Consider the following 20,640-nt stretch of genomic DNA (forward strand, 5'->3'; position numbering starts at 1 on the left):
AGGAAAAAAAGTATTTTAAAAAGCAAAAACAAAAAAATGTCAGGACCAGAGATCCCAGCAGGGAACTAGGTCCTTACTCCTGACTAGGCAGAAAAAAAGACAAAAGGCCTATAGCAGAGAGGTGGGGGGGGGGGGGAGATATCACCTGGCACTGCCCATAGGAAAGCTATAGGCGTAGCCAAGTCTTTTTTCTGCCTAGTGTCCTACTCCTGTAAGGGGCGATATAACCCTATGGTTCTGAATAATGGAGCGCTGTGTCGGTCAATGAACGAAAGAGTAACATTTTTTTTTTCATGCAATATATAGGAATAAAGTGTAACCAAACTAGGGAGACGCACTTTTTTTTTCTCCTTTGCTCAGCATGTAGGAGGAAAATATTGTTACTGCCGAGTCCTGCCGCCACATCAATTGACACCGGTTGGAATGGTTTAGATCAAAGCATATTCATGTGTTAGAATGGCCCAGTCACAGTCCAGACCTAAATCCCATTGAGAATCTGTGGCAAGACTTGAAAATTGCTGTTCATAGACGCTCTCCATCCAATCTGACAGAGCTTGAGATATTTTACAAAGAAGAATGGGCAGAAATGTCCTCTCTAGATGTGCAAAGCTGGTAGAGACATCCCCAAAAAGACTTCCAGCTGTAATTGCAGAGAAAGGTTCTACTCCTGTGCCTTTTGTATTGAACTGTACTGTAATTGTGTTGTCCCCCCTATACATTGTAAAGCGCTGCGTAAACTGTTGGCGCTATATAAATCGTGAATAATAATAATAATTTTCACTTTTTTCACATTTTCACTTTTCACATATTTATTTGTATCATTTTCCTTCCACTTCACAATTATGTGACACTTTGTGTTGGTCTATCACATAAAATCCCAATAAAATACATTTACAGTCAGGTCCATACATATTGGGACACGGACACAATTCTAATCTTTTTGGCTCTATACACCACCACAATGGATGAAATGAAATGAACAAGATGTTCTTTATCTGCAGACTTTCAGCTTTAATTTGAGGGTATTTACATCCAAATCAGGTGAACGGTGTGGGAATCACAACACTTTGTATATGTGCCTTCCACTTTTTAAGGGACCAAAAGTAATGGGACAGATTAACAATCATCCATCAAACTTTCACTTTTTAATACTTGGTTGCAAATCCTTTGCAGTCAATTACAGCCTGAAGTCTGGAACACATAGACATCACCAGACGTTGGGTTTCATCCCTGGTGATGCTCTGCCAGGCCTCTACTGCAACTGTCTTCAGTTCCTGCTTGTTCTTGGGGCATTTTCCCTTCAGTTTTGTCTTCAGCAAGTGAAATGCATGCTCAATCGGATTCAGGTCAGGTGATTGAATTGGCCATTGCATAACATTCCACTTCTTTCCCTTAAAAAACCCTTTGGTTGCTTTCGCAGTATGCTTCGGGTCATTGTCCATCTGTACTGTGAAGCTCCGTCCAATGAGTTCTGAAGCATTTTGCTGATTATGAGCAGATAATATTGTCCGAAACACTTCAGAATTCATCCTGCTGCTTTTGTCAGCAGTCACATCATCAATAAATACAAGAGAACCAGTTCCATTGGCAGCCATACATGCCCACGCCATGACGCTACCACCACCATGCTTCACTGATGAGGTGGTATGCTTTGGATCATGAGCAGTTCCTTTCCTTCTCCATACTCTTCTCTTCCCATCACTCTGGTACAAGTTGATCTTGGTCTCATCTGTCCATAGGATGTTCTTCCAGAACTGTGAAGGCTTTTTTAGATGTTGTTTGGCAAACTCTAATCTGCCCTTCCTGTTTTTGAGGCTCACCAATGGTTTACATCTTGTGGTGAACCCTCTGTATTCACTCTGGTGAAGTCTCCTCTTGATTGTTGACCTTGACACACATACACCGACCTCCTGGAGAGCGTTCTTCATCTGGCCAACTGTTGTGAAGGGTGTTTTCTTCACCAGGGAAAGAATTCTTCGGTCATCCACTACAGTAGTTTTCCGTGGTCTTCCGGGTCTTTTGGTGTTGCTGAGCTCACCGGTGCGTTCTTTCTTTTTAAGGATGTTCCAAACAGTTGATTTGGCCACACCTAATGTTTTTGCTATCTCTCTGATGGGTTTGTTTTGTTTTTTCAGCTTAATGATGGCTTGCTTCACTGATAGTGACAGCTCTTTGGATCTCATATTGAGAGTTGACAGCAACAGATTCCAAATGCAAATAGCACACTTGAAATTAACTCTGGACCTTTTATCTGCTCCTTGTAAATGGGAACAGCTAAGCAGCCAATTGTCCCATTACTTTTGGTCCCTTAAAAAGTGGGAGGCACATATACAAACTGTTGTAATTCCTACACCGTTCACCTGATTTGGATGTAAATACCCTCAAATTAAAGCTGAAAGTCTGCAGTTAACGCACATCTTGTTCATTTCATTTCAAATCCATTGTGGTGGTGTATAGAGCCAAAAAGATTAGAAATGTGTCCATGTCCCAATATTTATGGACCTGACTGTACATTTTTGTAACATGACAAATAGTGGGAAATTTCAAGGGGTATGAATACTTTTTTAAGGCACTGTAAACAATGTTACTTTGTATCTTTCTATTTCTGTCTGATTAGTATTTATAAGCCTTGTCAGATGGTTTGTTTATTTCTTCTTACAGCTGTTGTAGTTTCACAGCAACTCCCTGCTGTCATTTTGACAGCCATGACCTACCAGCAAGTGTGTATATATGTTTGTGGGGGGAGGGGGCACGCACGCAACAACAGGGTAAAAGAATATGTTTTGCTATTTCTGTGTCCACAACTGCTTAATAAGTCACATTATTCTCAGGATGTTGACAGTAAACCTGTCTCCTGTACTTTGTGTGTTACATGCGGGGTTCTGTCTGCAGACTTCTCATTATTTCTATCTTCTGATTCGCTGTATTTCTCTTCCTCAGCACACGCTGGGATTGACAATTGAGCCCAGAAGACTTCTGAAGGAGCACCGCCAGATCCTCCTGGAACTTTGTTCTCAGATATAGCGCCTCCGCCTGGTTGTCTTATTGTGGCAGCACACCACAGATGGCCTCTATTTATATTTGTACAGTGAAGACATTTCCGCCCAATCACAGCTCTCTACACTACGAACAAAGGACACCCTTTAAAATTTCAACAACAAACCAGCCAATCATGTAAAAAAAAAAAAAATGATGACAGATGAATCAGCCCCACCCCCAAAACCTAGTGCTGCACAGAGTCGGGGTGATAACATCCACAAGGGGCAAAACTGAACTGAAATTTGAGGTTCATCTACCGATTTATAACGATTATCCGTCTCACCGATCAGCATTGTGACATCACACAGAGAATGGTGGTCCGAGTCCTTCTGCAGTTTGAAGTGCCTTAACTGTAATGTGATGCAAGACAGCAGTGCCCAACCAGGAGTCTTGGGGGTGTGACCTCCAATATTTGAACTGTGACTGCAGCAGAGAGCGCCCCCTGTCTTCAGGGCTGGTCACTGCACTGGGTCCTCCATCCCCCCCCCTCTTATCTCTGGGTGCCGACATTTCACAGCTTTCAGTGACTTTATCATGTTTTTTTTTATAGAAATCCACACAGGAGGATTAACGCTTTATTTTTAGAGTTATTAACACATTTATAACGCTATAGTTCTGGAGTTCCAGTTTTAATGGGTTTTATGTCTTTATACCGTGTGTGCAGAGTATTCATAGTACTGAACAGAGCCCGCCTGTGCCCGGAGAACACACCGCACATTGCGTTTTATACACCAGGAATGTGTGCGGATACATTGTGTGACCTCCATTCCATGTGGTCACAGCAGGTACAGAATGACGATATGGTGTCTGATGGCATCGAATTCCTCATCCAAAACACCGAATGTAACTCCCAGTAGAGGGAATCCCTCACCGGCAGCAGTCTGCCATTATCGGGGTTACAAAGATCTGAGAAATAACCGACATTAAAATGTTTTCCTCCAGATTTAATTCTGATGCAGGAAATTACAATACTGATACAGAGTAATGTGAAATAGAGGGAGAAAATTATTCAACCCCCCTCCCCTGAGGGAGGCGGAGCCTACTTTCCAATTTCTTTCCACTTACCCCCTTCCACTGTCCATCCCCTCTATCCCTATCCTACCTCTCCTCCCCACCACCCTACCTCTGCCCAACCCTACCTCCCCACCATCCAACCTCTCCTCCCCACCACCCTACCTCTCCCCAACCTTCCTCTGCCCAACCCTACCTCCCCACCATCCAACCTCTCCTCCCCACCATCCAACCTCTCCTCCCCACCATCCTAACCTCTCCCCAACCCTACCTCCCCACCACCCTACCTCTCCCACCACCCTATCTCTCTACCTCCCTCCCCCTCCCCAACCCTACCTCCCCGCCATGCTTCCTCCTCCTCCCCCATCTCCCTAGCCTACCTACCTACATCCCAACCCTCCTCTCCACCACCCTCCCTCTCCACCACCCTTCCTTCCTCCCCGCCCTAACCTCCCTCCCTCTCCACCACCCTTCCTTCCTCCCCGCCCTACTCTCCCTCACCTCTCCACCACCCTTCCTTCCTCCCCACCCTACCTCCCTCCCCTCTTCACCACCCTTCCTTCCTCACCACCCTTCCTTCCTCCCCGCCCTACCTCCCTCCCTCTCCACCACCTTCCTTCCTCCCCGCCCTACCTCCCTCCCTCTCCACCACCCTTCCTCTATAAATTCCCTACCAACCTACCACCCAACCTCCCCACCACCCTATCTCTCTACCTCCCTCCCCCTCCCCAACCCTACCTCCCCGCCATGCTTCCCTCCTCCTCCCCATCTCCCTAGCCTACCTACCTACATCCCAACCCTCCCTCTCCACCACCCTCCCTCTCCACCACCCTCCCTCTCCACCACCCTTCCTTCCTCCCCGCCCTACCTCCCTCCCTCTCCACCACCCTTCCTTCCTCCCCGCCCTACCTCCCTCCCTCTCCACCACCCTTCCTTCCTCCCCACCCTACCTCCCTCCCTCTTCACCACCCTTCCTTCCTCACCACCCTTCCTTCCTCCCCGCCCTACCTCCCTCCCTCTCCACCACCCTTCCTTCCTCCCCGCCCTACCTCCCTCCCTCTCCACCACCCTTCCTCTATAAATTCCCTACCAACCTACCACCCAACCTCCCCTCCACCCTTCCACCCCATCAACTTACCTCCTCGCCCACCTCCCTTCTCCACCCTTCCTCTAACTCTCTGCCAATCCACACTACCCACCACCCAACCTACCCCCCCCCCCAACCTACCTCCCCCCCCCCACCCTTCCCCAACCTACCTCCCCCCACCCTTCCTCCCCCCCCTTCCCAACCTACCCCCCCCCACCCTTCCCCAACCTACCTTCCCCCCACCCTTCCCTCCCCCCCTTCCCCAACCTACCTCCCCCCCCACCCTTCCCCAACCTACCTTCCCCCCCACCCTTCCCCAACCTACCCCCCCACCCTTCCCCAACCTACCTCCCCCCCCACCCTTCCTCCCTCTGCCAACCCACACTACCCTTCCTCTAACTCTTCTCCAACTGCTCCACCCTTCCTCTCCTTCCATCACATGAGCAGGGGGGGGAATAAATGATTCTCCACAGACAACACTACATGCAGCGCATGCTCAATTGTTCAAATCTGGACCGTCATCTGTAATAGAGTGTAGATATTCATCTGCATGGTATGGGGAAACCAGCGGATGATCACCAGACACAGCAGTGCTGCCTTGCCATTAAAGTCTTCCTCCCTTAAACTGTAGGTGGCAGCGCCCTGGGCACTGTGTACCGAATACATGCAGAATGAATGTTTCCTCTTCACATTCTGAATTCAATCAGAACATCAGAAATCAGACTAGGACCAACCATAGGGGCATAGTGCATGTGGTACCGGGAGCCGCCTCTAGGAGCATCACATTGCATTGGTGCAGATTTTTGTAGCACTGTGCATGGACTACACCCTACACCCTCCAACAGGGGCGCTACTGGAAATCGTGGGTCATCTCTGTCAGGGCCCTTGTAATCCCTAGCAATCCAGCAGGGAGAGCATCCCTTATATTTCTTGGTGGTCCAGTGGGGGGCGCTCTGTAAAAAAAAAAAGGGTCGACCACTTTCCTGTCCAGTAGTGCAGCACAGCTCTCTCTTCATATAGTGACAGTGCGCCGTCACTATGGTAACCGGGCCCGCTCCAGGTGTGTAGCCGGCGCCCCTATCTGGATGAGGGAGGGAGACGGCAGCAGTTCTAATAATTGATCTGTGAGACGTCCAATAGGATGCCTTAGAGCATAGAGCTGCCCTCTGCCAGCATCTGATTGGACGCTGGGACAGAGGCTGCAGCTGATGCTTGACCCCTATGGGCAGTCCGGCCCTCCAATCGCCAACTGTAAATATGTCCCAGGAAGTGGTGTGTAAAAACCGTCACATTATTAAGGTTCCTCTTGGATGGCGGTGTCGGCGGCCCCCCGTCGGCGAGGAGGTTTGCAGTGCATTGTGGAATATTTAATAACTGTTTGGAATTTTATAGCTTACAATGATGAGTGAATTTGGATTTAAAAAAAAAAAATTGGTTTTAATTGGTACAGATTTTATTTTCTATATCCTGACAGAATAATCTATAATATATATATTTAGAATTCATCTATTTTTAACTAACTTTGAACTGCCGTTATCACCACTATGACGTTTTTTTTTTGCCAAATTAGATTGTCTTTATTTTTGAATCTGTATAAAAAAAATAAAATGAATTGTTGAATTAAAGAAAAAACAAAACATGAAAACCTGTGAAAGTGACAAATCGTTGGAACGTTCCAGATCCGCAGATCGCGTGAAGTCCGCCGCCATTGTACCGCGCAAAATGCTGTCAGGCCACGTCACACCTGTAACCTGCATTCCACCAGAATGCCCCCCCCGAGCTGCCCTTCATTTACAACCAATCCACCCAGAAATACCACAGATGTACCCAGACACGGGCAATGCACTAGGTACAGACAGAGTGCTACACACCCAGACACACCGAGTGCTTGGCCCACGTCTGGATGGGTGCACGCACACAGGCAGTGTACCCACCTAGGCACAAGCCATGCACCCAGAACCCGACAAACACACCTGGACAGAGGCCACGCAACCCACTACTCCACCTGGACAGAGGCCACGCACCCACTACCCCACCTGGACAGAGGCCACGCACCCAACTACCCCCACCTGGACACAGGCCACGCACCCACTACCCACCTGGACACAGGCCACGCACCCACTACCCCACCTGGACACAGGCCACGCACCCACTACCCCACCTGGACACAGGCCGTGCATTCAGAACCCTACGCACCCACCTGGACACAGGCACACACGCACCCACTACCCCACCTGGACAGAGGCCACGCAACCCACTACCCACCTGGACACAGGCCATGCATTCAAAGCCCCACAAACCCACCTGGACACAGGCCGTTGCATTCAGAACCCACCTGGACACAGGCCGTGCATTCAGAACCCACCTGGACACAGGCCGTGCATTCAGAACCCACACACCCACCTAGACACAGCCCATGCACCCAGCCGCCCCACCCCACCCTACACAGGACACCCACAGCAATAGATACCCATACTGAAATATGTCCACCAGGGGCAGAATCCTAACACTGGGGCAACTGGCAACCTAAAACAACGCTGGCAAGATAAATCCTAATAACTTATTTGTTGTGCAGGGGGCGGGGCTTGGGTGTGTTCTTACGTTTTATACTTTACATCTTGGTAAAATTCACACTTGGGTTTCCTATAGAGGCAAAACATAACACCACCCAGAATTCCCCTGTAAGGTTTCTGCACGGATAAGCCAAGGAGATGAAATCTTATTATTGGAGAGATTAATAGTTACCAGTCCCACCTTCCCAGAAACCAGACAGGCGGTGGGGCGGGACTATCCAGTGCCCTGCATGGTACATGGAGGCTGCTAAACAAACTACAAATCCCTGCCACTGTATCTTATGCCAGTGATTGCATCATATGCCCGAGTCTGCTAGTGCCTGGGAAAGCTGCAGTATTGTAAGCCCCTCCCCCTGATAAAGCTGCAGGTATTGGAAGCACCGCCCCCTGATAAAGCTGCAGGTATTGGAAGCCCCTCCCCCTGGGAAAGTTGTGGGCATTGGAAGCATCTCCACCTGATAAAGCTGCAGTATTGAAGCCCCTCCCCTTGTGAAAGCTGCAGGTATTGGAAGCCCCTCCCCCTGGGAAAGCTGTGGGTATTGGAAGCCCCCTCCCCCTGGGAAAGCTGTGGGTATTGGAAGCCCCTCCCCTGGGAAAGCTGTGGGTATTGGAAGCCCCTCTTGAAAGCCCCCTCCTTCTGGGAAAGCTGCAGGTATTGAAAGCCCCTCCTCCTGGGAAAGCTGCAGGTATTGAAAGCCCCTCCTCCTGGGAAAGCTGCAGGTATTGAAAGCCCCTCCTCCTGGGAAAGCTACGGTTATTGAAGCCCCTCCTCCTGGGAAAGCTGCGGTTAATGGAAGCCCCTCCTCCTGGGAAAGCTGCGGTTAATGGAAGCCCCTCCTCCTGGGAAAGCTGCGGTTAATGGAAGCCCCTCCTCCTGGGAAAGCTGCGGTTAATGGAAGCCCCTCCTCCTGGGAAAGCTGCGGTTATTGGAAGCCCCTCCTCCTGGAAAAGCTGCATTTATTGGAAGCCCCCCGGGAAAACTGCAGGTATTGGAAGCCCCTCCTCCTGAGATGGCACATCCTGCTGCAAACACAGCTTGCACAAGGGTGACGGTGGGTGAGCGCTGTCACCCTGTCTAATGCGACATACGATATGACCACCCACCTAATACTCTGTAGGTTTCTGACCCCCCTCCCCCCGGGTACCGGTTGGGGCCTCCATGGATCAGACATGTTTCTCCAGCACATCCCACAGATGCTCGATTGGATTGAAATCTGGGGAACCCCGCTGACAGCTGATCTCATCGATTGAGAAGGATGTGGCGGCTGCCCGCTCCTAAGCAACCAGGTTGTTTAGTGGTTGTTATGGATGCCGGTGGCTGCTGGTTCCTTAAATATTGCATGCTGGGACCACTACTTATTTACCCTTTGGGTCCGGTATGAATTGGGGGGGACCCCACGCCATTTTTTTAAAAAATGTGGGGTTTCCATTCAAAATCCATGCCATACCGATTGGAGGGGGGGGGGGATACCACGCCTTAATTTTTATTGCCAGTATTTTTTTTTTTTAAACTTCAGCTGTCAGCGGGTTGCCTTGCTGACAGCTGAGGACTCATCGGTTGTTAAGGACGCGGCGGCTGACGGTTCTTTAAATATCGCATGCCATGATCATTAAATTTAGTGCATGCTTGCATTTTTTTTTTTTTTTTAATTAATTGACGTTTCCTCGTGTTTTATGCGATATTTACTGAGCGTTTTTGTTTCATACGGTAAATACCACATAAAGCGCCAGTGAACTGACATTTTCAGGATCGCATATTGTATTTGGGAAAATGCACAAGTACCACCTGCGATGCGGTTCTGTGAATGGAGCTCATTATTGGTATCTCTGTGACGATATCGGACCTGACCGATGAATCGCGCCGGAGCAGAGCCCCCCTTTAACCCGCCATTTGTGTGCAGTCAGGAGGATAAACACGTATGACGGGGGAGGGGAGTTCTGCTTAAAAGGCAAGGCAGAGCGGACGCACTCTACATTCAATCCATAGTAATGATTTCATTGGCGCTCCGGCTGACTTTTATTAGCGGAGGAGAAGAAAGCGGCGCCTTCACAGTAGCAGAGTACAAAGCCAGACTGAAAATGAAGCGCACATCACAGTCGCTGCCATTCTGTTTGAACCGGCATATTGATTGGCTTTGACCCTTTTGCATTTTCTCTCTATTATCTGGGAAGAAAAAAAAAATAAAAAAAAGGCGCAGAGTGTTGCTGAACCAAATCGACTGAGATGAACTTTCCGCAGAAACTTTCTTCACTTATTCCTGCAGTTCGGGGAAGAGATTGTAAAGGGCATTTTTAATCCGGCCTGTTGAGGGATTCTGTGTGATATAATCAGCCAGGTAGGCAGCAGCTGGCAGAAAACAAGATGTAAAGAGGAAATAAAGGTTTGATATCGGGGAGGACGACGCCGGATAAGGAGTGCGGGGGGGGGGGGGGGGGGGGGGGGGGCGCCGTGTTTACCTGAACCGCACACCACCAAGCGAGGCGCAGCTCATATTAAGTGATTGAAGAGAACCCGTCACCACTGACCCGGAACAAAGATGGAGGATCCCGAACATTGAAAGCCAAATTGTTCCAGGGCAGTATAAAAAAAAAACAGCAGCCAGGCAATTGGCATTTTAAAGGCCGGCAGCGGCCGCCTCCATTGTTGCTTGGCAGTGTTAAAAGGAGAATTAAAATGTCCCCAACTCCCCCCCCCCCCCCCACACCTGTGCAAGAAAGATGTATACAGTAATGGATTACAAGTAACGCGGTATACAAGAGTTTTCAAAGACGAGAACTTTTTTTTTGACTTGATATACGAGCCGTACAATCCATGTAGTGAAGCCGCTGGTGTATGCAGTACTGCATGTGGCCAGAGGTCCGGGGGGCGCTGGTGGCTCACAGCACTTCGTGGAGAACTCGGAGACACTCACGGAGACACTCACAGCTGGGTGAGGCGAACGTAACGTGTGTCGGAGCACCCGAAAGTGTCAACCGTTCCCGAGTATCTCCGAGTTCTCCAGAAAACACTGGGAGCCCCCGCACCTCTGGCCACATACAGTACTGCAAACATCAGCGCCCCCCGCACCTCTGGCCACATACAGTACTACATACACCAGCGCCCCCCGCACCTCTGGCCACATACAGTACTACATACACCAGCGCCCCCCGCACCTCTGGCCACATACAGTACTACATACACCAGCGCCCCCCGCACCTCTGGCCACATACAGTACTACATACACCAGCGCCCCCCGCACCTCTGGACACATACAGTACTGCATACACCAGCGCCTCTGGACGCATACAGTACTGCATACACCAGCGCCCCCATCCCTCTGGACACATACAGTACTGCATACACCAGTGCCCCCGCACCTCTGGATGCATACAGTACTGCATACACCAGCGCCCCCATCCCTCTGGACGCATACAGTACTGCATACACTGGCGCCCCCGTCCCTCTGGCCACATACAGTACTGCATACACCAGCGCCCCCGTCCCTCTGGCCACACACTACTGCATACACCAGCGCCCCTGCACCTCTGGACGCATACAGTATTGAATACACCAGCGCCCTGTCCCTCTGGACGCATACAGTACTGCATACACCGGCGCCCCCGCACCTCTGGCCACATACAGTACTGCATACACCAGCGCCACTGCACCTCTGGCCACATACACTACTGCATACACCAGCACCACTGCACCTCTGGCTACATACAGTACTGCATACACCGGCGCCACCGCACCTCTGGCCACATACAGTACTGCATACACCAGCGCCACCGCACCTCTGGCCACATACAGTACTGCATACACCAGCGCCACTGCACCTCTGGCCACATACAGTACTGCATACACCAGCGCCACTGCACCTCTGGCTACATACAGTACTGCATACACTGGCACCCACCCCGCACCTCTGGCCAGTACTGCATACACCGGCGCCCCCATCCCTCTGAACGCATACAGTACTGCATACACCGGTGCCCCCGCACCTCTGGACACATACAGTACTGCATACACCAGCACCCCCATCCCTCTGGACGCATACAGTACTGCATACACCGGAGCCCCCGCACCTCTGGCCACATACAGTACCACATACACCAGCGCCCCCCGTCCTACTGGACGCATACAGTACTGCATACACTGGCGCCCCTGTCCCTCTGGCCACATACAGTATTGCATACACCAGTGCCCCCCGTCCCTCTGGCCACATACAGTAGTGCATACACCGGCGCCCCTGCACCTCTGGCCACATACAGTAGTGCATACACCGATGCCCCCTGCACCTCTGGCCACATACAGTACTGCATACACCGATGCCCCCGCACCTCTGGCCACATACACTACTGCATACACCAGCACCCCCCGCACCTCTGGCCACATACAGTACTGCATACACCAGCGCCCCCCCGTCCCTCTGGCCACATACAGTAGTGCATACACCAGTGCTCCCGCACCTCTGGCCACATACAGTACTGCATACACCAGCACCTCCATCCCTCTGGCCACATACAGTACTGCATACACCAGCGCCTCCATCCCTCTGGCCACATACAGTACTGCATACACCAGCACCTCCGCACCTCATGCCACATACAGTACTGCATACACCAGCGCCCCCGCACCTCTGGCCATACAGTACTGCATACACCAGCGCCCCCGCACCTCTGGCCACATACAGTACTGCATACACCAGCGCCTCCGCACCTCTGGCCACATACAGTACTGCATACACCAGCGCCCCCGCACCTCTGGCCACATACAGTACTGCATACACCAGTAGTGGTTGTGGAACAAATTATTTGAGTTTCCGTTATTTCTTATGGGGAAACTTGCATTGATATACGAGTGCTTTGGATTACAAGCATTCTTCTGGAACGAATTATGCTCGTAATCCAAGGTATTACTGTATACTTACCCATTCTCAGCCCACTCATGTGGTCTGCCTCCCCTATGTCAGTCAGTGGCAGCTGCAGGGGAAAGGAGGGAGTGACATCAGCTGGTAATGCCTGAGAGCGGTGATGTCCCCCATAAGCTCTTATGGCCCATCCATTGTTGGCACTCCCTCTCCCCCCTGCAGCAGCCCCTGGCTGACACAGGGGAGATCACGTGGACAGACCGGCTCAGTCATTGGCCACACTTTCTCCTCATCCCTGCAGCTGCCGCGGGAGATTATGTGAATAGACCAGCTCAGTCACTGGCGACATTCCCTCCTCTCCCCTGCAGCTGCTGCTGACACTGGAGATCTCCTGACCAGACTGGCTCAGTCATTGGCAACACTCCCTCCTATCCCCAGCGGCTGACACGGGAGATCACCTGAACAGACTGGCTCAGTCACTGGTGACGCTCCCTTCTAATCCCTGCAGCTGCCGCTAGCTGACAAAGGGGAGCAGTGATGTAACCAGACCAAGATCCTTGTTGCATGTATGGGTGTGTGTATATATTTATGTGAATGGTCCCCTTAAACTTATGCCTGTCACAAACTCCCCTCTAACTCTCACCTAACCCATTCACCAGCAGACTGAAGAGTCACGGTAAGATTGCCGACAGCACAGAGCCCTATGAACAGCTCCATCTAGTGCCCATAATGCAGCATTTTCCTTAATTGACGTATTTCAGGAAAAACACCATTATAGCCACTAGATGGGGTGGAAAACACCACATTAAGCAAAAATACGGGTAGAATTTGTGATGGCTGGGCGAAGGCTGGTGATATTTGTCCTACAAATAGACCCGTTAGTATTCTGCCCGGAGTAGCTGCGGGGGCAAATCGGATGTTCTTCAAAAAAAAAAAAAAAAAAAAAAAAGAATAAAATAAAAGCTAAACCGATCTGATTTTCTTTTTTGGCTGGAGTTCTGCTTTGAGTCTTTAGCTTTGCCCGTGCAGCCCCAATCGCCGATTTATAAATTAAAACTGGCAACAGGGTCCCTTTACAATTAACCTGTCACAGTAAGAAAATAGGATCTGTCATTGCTGACTTGTTTGTTAAGGTGTTACTCTCCCCGCAAGCCCTGCACCCACTACATCTGCCCTCCCCGGGAGCCCTGCACCCACTACATCTGCCCTCCCCGGGAGCCCTGCACCCACTGCATCTGCCCTCCCCGGGAGCCCTGCACCCACTAGATCTGCCCTCCCCGGGAGCCCTGCACCCACTAGATCTGCCCTCCCCGGGAGCCCTGCACCCACTAGATCTGCCCTCCCCGGGAGCCCTGCACCCACTAGATCTGCCCTCCCCGGGAGCCCTGCACCCACTAGATCTGCCCTCCCCGGGAGCCCTGCACTCACTAGATCTGCCCTCCCCGGGAGCCCTGCACTCACTAGATCTGCCCTCCCCGGGAGCCCTGCACCCACTAGATCTGCCCTCCCCGGGAGCCCTGCACCCACTAGATCTGCCCTCCCCGGGAGCCCTGCACCCACTAGATCTGCCCTCCCCGGGAGCCCTGCACTCACTAGATCTGCCCTCCCCGGGAGCCCTGCACTCACTAGATCTGCCCTCCCCGCGAGCCCTGCACCCACTAGATCTGCCCTCCCCGGGAGCCCTGCACCCACTAGATCTGCCCTCCCCGGGAGCCCTGCACCCACTAGATCTGCCCTCCCCGGGAGCCCTGCACCCACTAGATCTGCCCTCCCCGGGAGCCCTGCACCCACTAGATCTGCCCTCCCCGGGAGCCCTGCACTCACTAGATCTGCCCTCCCCGGGAGCCCTGCACTCACTAGATCTGCCCTCCCCGCGAGCCGTGCACCCACTAGATCTGCCCTCCCCGGGAGCCCTGCACTCACTAGATCTGCCCTCCCCGCGAGCCCTGCACCCACTAGATCTGCCCTCCCCGGGAGCCCTGCACTCACTAGATCTGCCTTCCCCGCGAGCCCTGCACTCACTACATCTGCCCTCCCCGCGAGCCCTGCACCCACTAGATCTGCCCTCCCCGGGAGCCCTGCACCCACTAGATCTGCCCTCCCCGGGAGCCCTGCACCCACTAGATCTGCCCTCCCCGGGAGCCCTGCACCCACTAGATCTGCCCTCCCCGGGAGCCCTGCACCCACTAGATCTGCCCTCCCCGGGAGCCCTGCACCCACTAGATCTGCCCTCCCCGGGAGCCCTGCACTCACTAGATCTGCCCTCCCGCGAGCCCTGCACCCACTAGATCTGCCCTCCCCGGGAGCCCTGCACCCACTATATCTGCCCTCCCCGGGAGCCCTGCACTCACTAGATCTGCCTTCCCCGCGAGCCCGGCACCCACTAGATCAGCCCTCCCCGGGAGCCCTGCACTCACTACATCTGCCCTCCCCGCGAGCCCTGCACCCACTAGATCTGCCCTCCCCAGGAGCCCTGCACCCACTATATCTGCTCTCCCTACATCTGCCCTCCCCAGGACTCTGCACTCACTACATCTGATCTCCCACAGTACACAGAACATGGAAATACAATTAGTTAAGTAAATATAAACTGATAAATACCTTTTCTCATCAGCAGTATATAGCAGTCTTGTGACTTCTATCATTGTCTGGAGTTTTCATTCTCCTCTGTCCTATGAGGCTGCAGGACCCCTGACCCTCTGTCTGGACAATGCCGATTGGCCCTGTGCTGATCACATACACCCTCCCAAGGAAAAAAAAAAAAAAAAAAAAAACACTCTAGCAATACACACCAAACTGAGCATGTGCAGATTGCCTCCAAGGGCTCTGTCTTATCAGGGGATGGATTGCGGACAGTGGAAGGGGAGGATCAGAGAAGACCGGATCACACAGTTTTACACATTTGCGTGGAAGAAAACCATCTGGCCTTCAGGAAAAAACTCTAAGAAGCCGACAACACAGAAGCAATTCGGTTCGCATTTGCAGGGCTTTACAAATCATTCATTCACAATGCAGAGGATTAACCCCTTAGGTTCCACAGTGGGTATAACAAGCATGCTTTACTGCAGATACTCACTGATTTTACTGTTGTGGGTTTAGTAACACTTTAAGGTTCTGTCATTTTCATCCTCTCTTAAAGCAGAAGTAAACCCATCCATAAAACAATGGCCTTTCTGGCACGTGTCGGAAATGTAACACTCACATTGGTTGCGCTCTCAACCAAACTGTCAAACCATCCAATGGCTGCGATGGCGGCTTCCTTGGCTGAAAACGATAGAAGGGTTTACTTCCACTTTAACTACAAACATCGATGCCAGCAATAGGCCTGCATTCCGCCCCCGGGAGCCAACAGCAGGGGTCCCCATTCTGCCAACGGGGGCCAACAGCGGGGGTCCCCCATTCGGGTCCCCCCCCCCCACCGGGGAGCCAACAGCGGGGGAATTACGTTGTATTATCTGTGTCTTTCTGTCCTGGTGACAACTGCTCCCCCTCATTTCTTGTATTGGTGTCACAAAGAGGAACTCCTCAATGAAGACACAATAAACACCTGACAATGTAATCTCCCGCTATTGAAAAAGAGAAGAAGAAGAGCTGTAGTTGGACTGAAAGGAGATCCCAGAACAATTATTCCCTTCCAGAGTCAGGACATCATTTTTCTGCATCATTTCCTGAAACCTGTTTGTTGCAGAATTATAAGAGCACACAAGTGCTCAAACCAAATGCAGTGGGAGTGGCTGGTGTGTAAGCCAATAGATTTGAGGAGGAGGTACTTTTGTGCGGTCATAGGCAGAAGAAAGCTCAGGTAGGATTGCAGGTAGGGGAAGGAACTTAGGTGAGAAAATAGGTGTGGTAGGATTACGAGAGAGGTGGGGAATCTGAGGCTGGGGGATCTGAAGCAGGGGAGGGCTCAGGAGGGGGAGGTGGGATCAGGAGGGGAAGTGGGATCTGAGGCAGGAGGGAGGTGAGATCTAAGGCAGGAGAGGGCTCAGGAGGGAGGCGGGATCTGAGGCAGGGGAGGGCTCAGGAGGGAGGCGGGATCTGAGGCAGGAGGGAGGCGGGATCTGAGGCAGGAGGGAGGTGAGATCTGAGGCAGGAGAGGGCTCAGGAGGGAGGCGGGATCTGAGGCAGGAGAGGACTCAGGAGGGAGGCGGGATCTGAGACAGGAGAGGGCTCAGGAGGGAGGCGGGATCTGAGGCAGGGGAGGGCTCAGGAGGGAGGCGGGATCTGAGGCAGGAGGGAGGCGGGATCTGAGGCAGGAGAGAGCTCAGGAGGGAGGCAGGATCTGAGGCAGGAGGGAGGCGGGATCTGAGGCAAGAGAGGGCTCAGGAGGGAGGCGGGATCTGAGGCAGGGGAGTGATCTGAAGCAGGGGAGGGCTCAGGAGGGAGGCGGGATCTGAGGCGGGAGAGGGCTCAGGAGGGAGGCGGGATCTGAGGCGGGGGAGGGCTCAGGAGGGAGGCGGGATCTGAGGCGGGGGAGGGCTCAGGAGGGAGGCGGGATCTAAGACAGGAGAGGGCTCTGGAGGGATCTGAGGCAGGGGAGGGGTCAGGAAGGGAGGTGGGATCTGAGGCAGGGGAGGGATCAGGAAGGGAGGTGGGATCTGAGGCAGGGGAGGGATCAGGAAGGGAGGTGGGATCTGAGGCAGGGGAGGGCTCAGAAGGGGAAGGCGGGATCTGAAGCAGGAGAGGCCTCAGGAGGGAGGCGGGATCTGAGACAGGAGAGGGCTCAGGAGGGAGGCGGGATCTGAGACAGGAGAGGGCTCAGGAGGGAGGCGGGATCTGAGGCAGGGGAGGGCTCAGGAGGGGGAGGTGGGATCAGGAGGGGAAGTGGGATCTGAGGCAGGAGGGAGGCGAGATCTGAGGCAGGAGAGGGCTCAGGAGGGAGGCGGGATCTGAGGCAGGGGAGTGATCTGAAGCAGGGGAGGGATCAGGAGGGAGGCGGGATCTGAGGCAGGAGAGGGCTCAGGAGGGAGGCGGGATCTGAGGCAGGGGAGTGATCTGAAGCAGGGGAGGGATCAGGAGGGAGGCGGGATCTGAGGCAGGAGAGGGCTCAGGAGGGAGGCGGGATCTGAGGCAGGGGAGTGATCTGAAGCAGGGGAGGGATCAGGAGGGAGGCGGGATATGAGACAGGAGAGGGCTCAGGAGGGAGGCGGGATCTGAGGCAGGGGAGGGCTCAGGAGAGAGGCGGGATCTGAGGCAGGAGGGAGGCGAGATCTGAGGCAGGAGAGGGCTCAGGAGGGAGGCGGGATATGAGACAGGAGAGGGCTCAGGAGGGAGGCGGGATCTGAGGCAGGGGAGGGCTCAGGAGGGAGGCGGGATCTGAGGCAGGGGAGGGCTCAGGAGGGAGGCGGAATCTGAGGCAGGGGAGGGCTCAGGAGGGAGGCGGGATCTGAGGCAGGAGGGAGGCGAGATCTGAGGCAGGAGAGGGCTCAGGAGGGAGGCGGGATATGAGACAGGAGAGGGCTCAGGAGGGAGGCGGGATCTGAGGCAGGAGAGTGATCTGAAGCAGGGGAGGGATCAGGAGGGAGGCGGGATCTGAGGCAGGAGGGAGGCGAGATCTGAGGCAGGAGAGGGCTCAGGAGGGAGGCGGGATATGAGACAGGAGAGGGCTCAGGAGGGAGGCGGGATCTGAGGCAGGAGAGGGCTCAGGAGGGAGGCGGGATATGAGACAGGAGAGGGCTCAGGAGGGAGGCGGGATCTGAGGCAGGAGAGTGATCTGAAGCAGGGGAGGGATCAGGAGGGAGGCGGGATCTGAGGCAGGAGAGGGCTCAGGAGGGAGGCGGGATCTGAGGCAGGGGAGGGCTCAGGAGGGAGGCGGGATCTGAGGCAGGGGAGGGCTCAGGAGGGAGGCGGGATCTGAGGCAGGGGAGGGCTCAGGAGGGAGGCGGGATCTGAGACAGGAGAGGGCTCAGGAGGGAGGCGGGATATGAGACAGGAGAGGGCTCAGGAGGGAGGCGGGATCTGAGGCAGGGGAGGGCTCAGGAGGGAGGCGGGATCTGAGGCAGGGGAGGGCTCAGGAGGGAGGCGAGATCTGAGGCAGGAGAGGGCTCAGGAGGGAGGCGGGAGAGTGATCTGAAGCAGGGGAGGGCTCAGGAGGGAGGCGGGATCTGAGGCAGGAGAGGGCTCAGGAGGGAGGCGGGATCTGAGGCAGGGGAGGGCTCAGGAGGGAGGCGGGATCTGAGGCAGGGGAGGGCTCAGGAGGGAGGCGGGATATGAGGCGGGGGAGGGCTCAGGAGGGAGGCGGGATATGAGGCGGGGGAGGGCGGCGGGATCTGAGGCGGGGGAGGGCTCAGGAGGGCGGCGGGATCTGAGGCGGGGGAGGGCTCAGGAGGGCGGCGGGATCTGAGGCGGGGGAGGGCTCAGGAGGGAGGCGGGATCTGAGGCGGGGGAGGGCTCAGGAGGGAGGCGGGATCTGAGACAGGAGAGGGCTCTGGAGGGATCTGAGGCAGGGGAGGGATCAGGAAGGGAGGCGGGATCTGAGGCAGGGGAGGGATCAGGAGGGAGGCGGGATCTGAGGCAGGAGAGGGCTCAGGAGGGCGGCGGGATCTGAGGCGGGGGAGGGCTCAGGAGGGAGGCGGGATCTGAGACAGGAGAGGGCTCTGGAGGGATCTGAGGCAGGGGAGGGATCTGAGGCAGGGGAGGGATCAGGAAGGGACGGCGGGATCTGAGGCAGGGGAGGAATCAGGAGGGAGGCGGGATCTGAGGCAGGAGAGGGCTCAGGAGGGAGGCGGGATCTGAAGCAGGGGAGGGTTTAGGAGGGGAGGCGGGATCTGAGGCAGGAGAGGGCTCAGGAGGGAGGCGGGATCTGAGACAGGAGAGGGCTCAGGAGGGGGGAGGGATCTGAGACAGGAGAGGGCTCAGGAGGGGGGAGGCGGGATCTGAGGCAGGAGAGGGCTCAGGAGGGATCTGAGGCAGGAGAGGGCTCAGGAGGGATCTGAGGCAGGAGAGGGCTCAGGAGGGGAAGGCGGGATCTGAAGCAGGGGAGGGTTTAGGAGGGGAGGCGGGATCTGAGGCAGGAGAGGGCTCAGGAGGGATCTGAGGCAGGGGAGGGATCAGGAAGGGAGGCGGGATCTGAGGCAGGGGAGGGATCAGGAGGGAGGCGGGATCTGAGGCAGGGGAGGGCTCAGGAGGGGGGGGAAGCGGGATCTGAGGCAGGAGAGGGCTCAGGAGGGGGGGAAGCGGGATCTGAGGCAGGAGAGGGCTCAGGAGGGGGGGAAGCGGGATCTGAGGCAGGAGAGGGCTCAGGAGGGGGGGAAGCGGGATCTGAGGCAGGAGAGGGCTCAGGAGGGATCTGAGGCAGGGGAGGGATCAGGAAGGGAGGCGGGATCTGAGGCAGGGGAGGGATCAGGAGGGAGGCGGGATCTGAGGCAGGGGAGGGCTCAGGAGGGGGGGGAGCGGGATCTGAGGCAGGAGAGGGGGAAGCGGGATCTGAGGCAGGAGAGGGCTCAGGAGGGGGGGGAAGCGGGATCTGAGGCAGGAGAGGGCTCAGGAGGGGGGGAAGCGGGATCTGAGGCAGGAGAGGGCTCAGGAGGGGGGGAAGCGGGATCTGAGGCAGGAGAGGGCTCAGGAGGGGGGAGGTGGGATCTGAGGCAGGGGAGGGCGGGATCTGAAGCAGGGGAGGGTTTAGGAGGGGAGGCGGGATCTGAGGCAGGAGAGGGTTTAGGAGGGGAGGCGGAATCTGAGGCAGGAGAGGGCTCAGGAGGGGGGAGGCGGGATCTGGAGGCAGGAGAGGGCTCAGGAGGGGGGAGGCGGGATCTGGAGGCAGGAGAGGGCTCAGGAGGGGGGAGGCGGGATCTGGAGGCAGGAGAGGGATCAGGAAGGGAGGTGGGATCTGAGGCAGGGGAGGGATCAGGAGGGAGGCGGGATCTGAGGCAGGGGAGGGCTCAGGAGGGGGGGGAAGCGGGATCTGAGGCAGGAGAGGGCTCAGGAGGGGGGGGAAGCGGGATCTGAGGCAGGAGAGGGCTCAGGAGGGGGGGGGAAGCGGGATCTGGAGGCAGGAGAGGGCTCAGGAGGGGGGAGGCGGGATCTGGAGGCAGGAGAGGGCTCAGGAGGGGGGAGGCGGGATCTGAGGCAGGGGAGGGTT

The 20,640-nt window shown here is 54.8% G+C and overlaps 1 protein-coding gene across 1 annotated transcript in view; it reads left to right on the forward strand.

The window, feature by feature from the left end:
* PLEKHA7 (pleckstrin homology domain containing A7) overlaps window positions 1-4,332 on the forward strand; it is a 235,597-nt gene extending 231,265 nt beyond the window's left edge. The window contains 1 exon segment of the mRNA XM_073605996.1: window positions 2,941-4,332. Within this exon segment, the coding sequence (XP_073462097.1) occupies window positions 2,941-2,963 (23 nt within the window). The 3' untranslated portion in view covers window positions 2,964-4,332.
* Window positions 4,333-20,640: the final 16,308 nt, after the last annotated feature.

Source organism: Aquarana catesbeiana, linkage group LG11 (genome assembly GCF_042186555.1).
Source record: "Aquarana catesbeiana isolate 2022-GZ linkage group LG11, ASM4218655v1, whole genome shotgun sequence".
Classification (NCBI taxonomy): Eukaryota; Metazoa; Chordata; class Amphibia; order Anura; family Ranidae; genus Aquarana; species Aquarana catesbeiana.